We start from the raw sequence: 3323 nt of genomic DNA, 5'->3' as shown, positions 1-3323 counted from the left end.
GAACCTACCATGGAAGAGGTTAAAGCATCAGTGTATGGTCTGAATGGTGATAGTGCCAGTGGTCGTGATGGATTCACTGGTCAGTTTTATCAAGCTAGCTGGGAGGTTATATGTGTTGATGTGCTTAATATGGTGAGGGCATTCTTTTGTGGTGCAGAACATCCAAAGTTCATCACTCACACAAACCTAGTGCTGCTTTTAGAGAAGAAGAATGTAGCTATATTTTCAGATATGAGGCCAATCAGTTTAAGAAATTTCTCCAACAAGATCATATCAAGAGTGATCCATGAGAGGTTATTAGAGCTACTGCCTTCATTAATTTCTCCTAATCAGACTTATTCTGTTAAAGGTAGAAGTATTGTGGAGAATATCTTGTTAACTTAGGAGATCATAACTGACATAAGGTTGAGAGGGAAGCCATCTAATGTGGTCATCAACTTGGACATGGAAAAGGCGTATGATAGAGTCTCATAGTTGTTTTTGACAAAGGTGTTGAGGAACATGGGATTTGGAGAGATCTTCATTGACATGATATTTAGATTAGTGTCTAATAACTAGTACTCAGTACTTTTGAATGGGCAGGCCAATGGCTTTTTCAAGTCTTCTAGGGGTGTTAAACAAGGAGATCCCCTTTCTCCTACTTTATTCATTTTAGCAGTTGAAGTGCTGGGGAGAGCCTTAGATGCCCTGTTTGACAATCCAAATTTCATAGGTTTTGGTATGCCAAAGTGGAGTCACAACATCAAGTATCTATCTATGCAGATGATACAATCATTTTCTGTTCTTCTCACTATGGAGCAGTACAACTTATCATGAATGTATTGGAGGAATATGAGACAGCTTCAAGTCAGAAGATCAATAAGGGAAAGTCTTTATTTTATATGCATGAAGGTGCACCTGTAGATGAAGTTAACACTGTCCATTTGATCATAGAGTTTCAAAGACACCCCTTCCCATTTACATATTTGGGATGTCCTATATTCTACAGCAGGAGGCAAAAAGATTTTTACAAGAACATCATTTTCAAAGTTCAGGAGAGGCTATCAACAAGGAAGGGTAAGTTATTATCAATTGGTGGTAGGGCAGTATTGATATCACATGTGTTAGAGAGAATGCCAATACACCTCTTATCAGATATGAATCCACCAGCATATGTGATCAACCAATTGCACAAGATGTTTTCTAGATTTTACTAGAGCAACTCAGGTAATGGAAGGGCAAGACACTGGTCTTCATGGGAGAATTTATGCCTACCTAAAAGTGAGGGAGGTCTTGGTTTTAGGTCATTACATGATATGTCAAAGACTTTGTTTGCAAAGATTTGGTGGAACTATAAAACAAATGACTCATTATAGTCTACATTTATGAGAAGCAAGCACTGCAGGAAGATCAATGAAGTAATGGTACCATGGAGACATGAATCTCATATGTGGAGAAAAATGCTTCAAATGAGGGATGAGGTGGAGCACCAAATATGATGGCAACTGAAGAGTGGAAACTCCTACTTCTGGTATAATAATTGGTCTGGACTTGGAGCTCTTTATCATGCTTCATTTCCAGACCATTGGTGTGATGAATCCATAAGATATGTTGATAAAGTGATGGAGAATGGGGTATGGAATGACGTGCTTTTGAGAGAACTACTGCCTGATGAACTTGCTGATCATGTTTTGGAGAATATCACACCACCTTCTGATCACTCTATGAAGGACAAGCCTTGGTGGCAACTGGAAACAAAAGGTCAATTTACAGTGAAATCTGCATGGCATTACATAAGAAGGAGAAGGGAGGAAAGCAAATTGTACAAGTTATTTGGGGTAAAGGGGCTGCCTTTCAAAATCAACTTCTTTATATGGAGGTTATGGAAAGCAAAACTACCTTTAGATGATTGGTTCCCAAGGCTGGGGTACTTTACAACTTCAATATGTTGGTGTTGTAGGAACCCTAAAGAAGAGAATTTCCTCATGTCTTTTGGACATCTCCAGCTACCATATTTGTGTGGAACTACTTTGGTGCACCTGTAGGGATCAAAACATAAGGGAAGCAGCTTGTACAAGTGATAAATGAATGGTGGAGCAAACCTGCTAATACAAGTTTAAAGGCAGTGTATAAAGGAATGCCAAGTCTGATTGTTTGGCACTTATGGAAGAAGAGTAATTCAGGAAAGCATGGAAAGCATGTTCTTATTAATAGGTTGATCTTTCAAATATCAACCTCAATACAAATGTTACTGAAGGTGAGAAGGCCAAGTTTCAAGGGTATTACTCCTAACTGGCCGGATCTACATGAGAAGTTGCTTCATCATGTCCCTAGATTGAGGTATACTAAGGTGTTGTGGCAATTGCCTCCTTATTGTTGGATTAAATGTAATACTGATGGGGCCTGTAGAAGGGATAATAGAGGAACTTCATCTAATTTTTGCATAAGGGATGGAATAGGGGATCTTATTTATGCCCAGGCAGATGCAGTTGAAGATACAACTAATAACATAGCTGAAGCACAAGCTATTATTGAAGCTCCATACATAATTCATATGCAGTTTCCTCCATGTATAATTGAGACTGACTCTTTACTCATAAAGAAAGTGCTGGAGGAAGTGTGGGAATCACCTTGGAACATAGCTAATCAAATTGATGAAATCAAAACTCTACTGTCTAGGGGTGTATTCCAAGTAGTACATGTATTGAGGGAAGGCAACAAGTTAGCCGGTCATTTAGCTAACTGGACATTGGATCAACAAACTATTATACAGGTGCACTCCTTCTAGTAACTGGACTCACAAGAGAACAAGATGCTGAACAATGACAAGCTCCAAATAGCTTACCTGAGGGTAAGGACTGCCAAGACAGAGGATTATTGGTGATGGATATAAAATCAAGGAAAAGATTTTTGATTGGAAATGGGAGCAGGAGAAGGTATGCTGGAGGAATGGGGCAATCTATAAGGGAAGCAGATGACATTACACTTCCAACTCAAATCCTTAGGGAGAAGAGAAGGAAGAATTGTTTCTCTAACATGTTTTCTGATTTTGCAGGTACTTCGGAGGGGGCTTGGCTCTATGTTGTGGATAAACCTATTAGGACGGTATTAGCATCGTTGATACTCATTCCCTATAGGTGCAACCACCACATAGGTCAGCCCAAATATACATGCAACAAGGCAAAGAAAAGGCTGCATATAAACCTAAACTTTTTGATCCATATTCATGTCCAGAATGGAGGAAACGGGGAGTAATACAATATAAAATGCTAATTACCTTGCATATACCACTTCCTGAGGATCACACAAAGTAGTTCTAGCAGATCACATCAAGCTACAATGAC

At 39.2% G+C, this 3323-nt stretch overlaps 1 protein-coding gene across 1 annotated transcript; it reads left to right on the top strand.

Annotated features, from left to right (window-relative positions):
• The first annotated feature begins 2224 nt into the window (after window positions 1-2224).
• LOC138909479 (uncharacterized) lies at window positions 2225-2767 on the top strand. Its single transcript, XM_070200678.1, has one exon. It carries the CDS (start codon window positions 2225-2227, stop codon window positions 2765-2767), a length of 543 nt encoding a protein of 180 aa, XP_070056779.1.
• Window positions 2768-3323: the final 556 nt, after the last annotated feature.

The sequence above is a fragment of the Nicotiana tomentosiformis genome, chromosome 4, assembly GCF_000390325.3.
Source record: "Nicotiana tomentosiformis chromosome 4, ASM39032v3, whole genome shotgun sequence".
Taxonomy (NCBI): domain Eukaryota; kingdom Viridiplantae; phylum Streptophyta; class Magnoliopsida; order Solanales; family Solanaceae; genus Nicotiana; species Nicotiana tomentosiformis.
Note: the sequence above shows the minus strand (reverse complement) of the source record. Positions and strands in the feature narration are given on the sequence as shown.

Coding starts and splice junctions, on each gene's coding strand:
- LOC138909479 (XM_070200678.1), top strand. CDS start 2,225: ATGTTACTGAAGGTGAGAAGGCCAAGTTTCAAGGGTATTACTCCTAAC.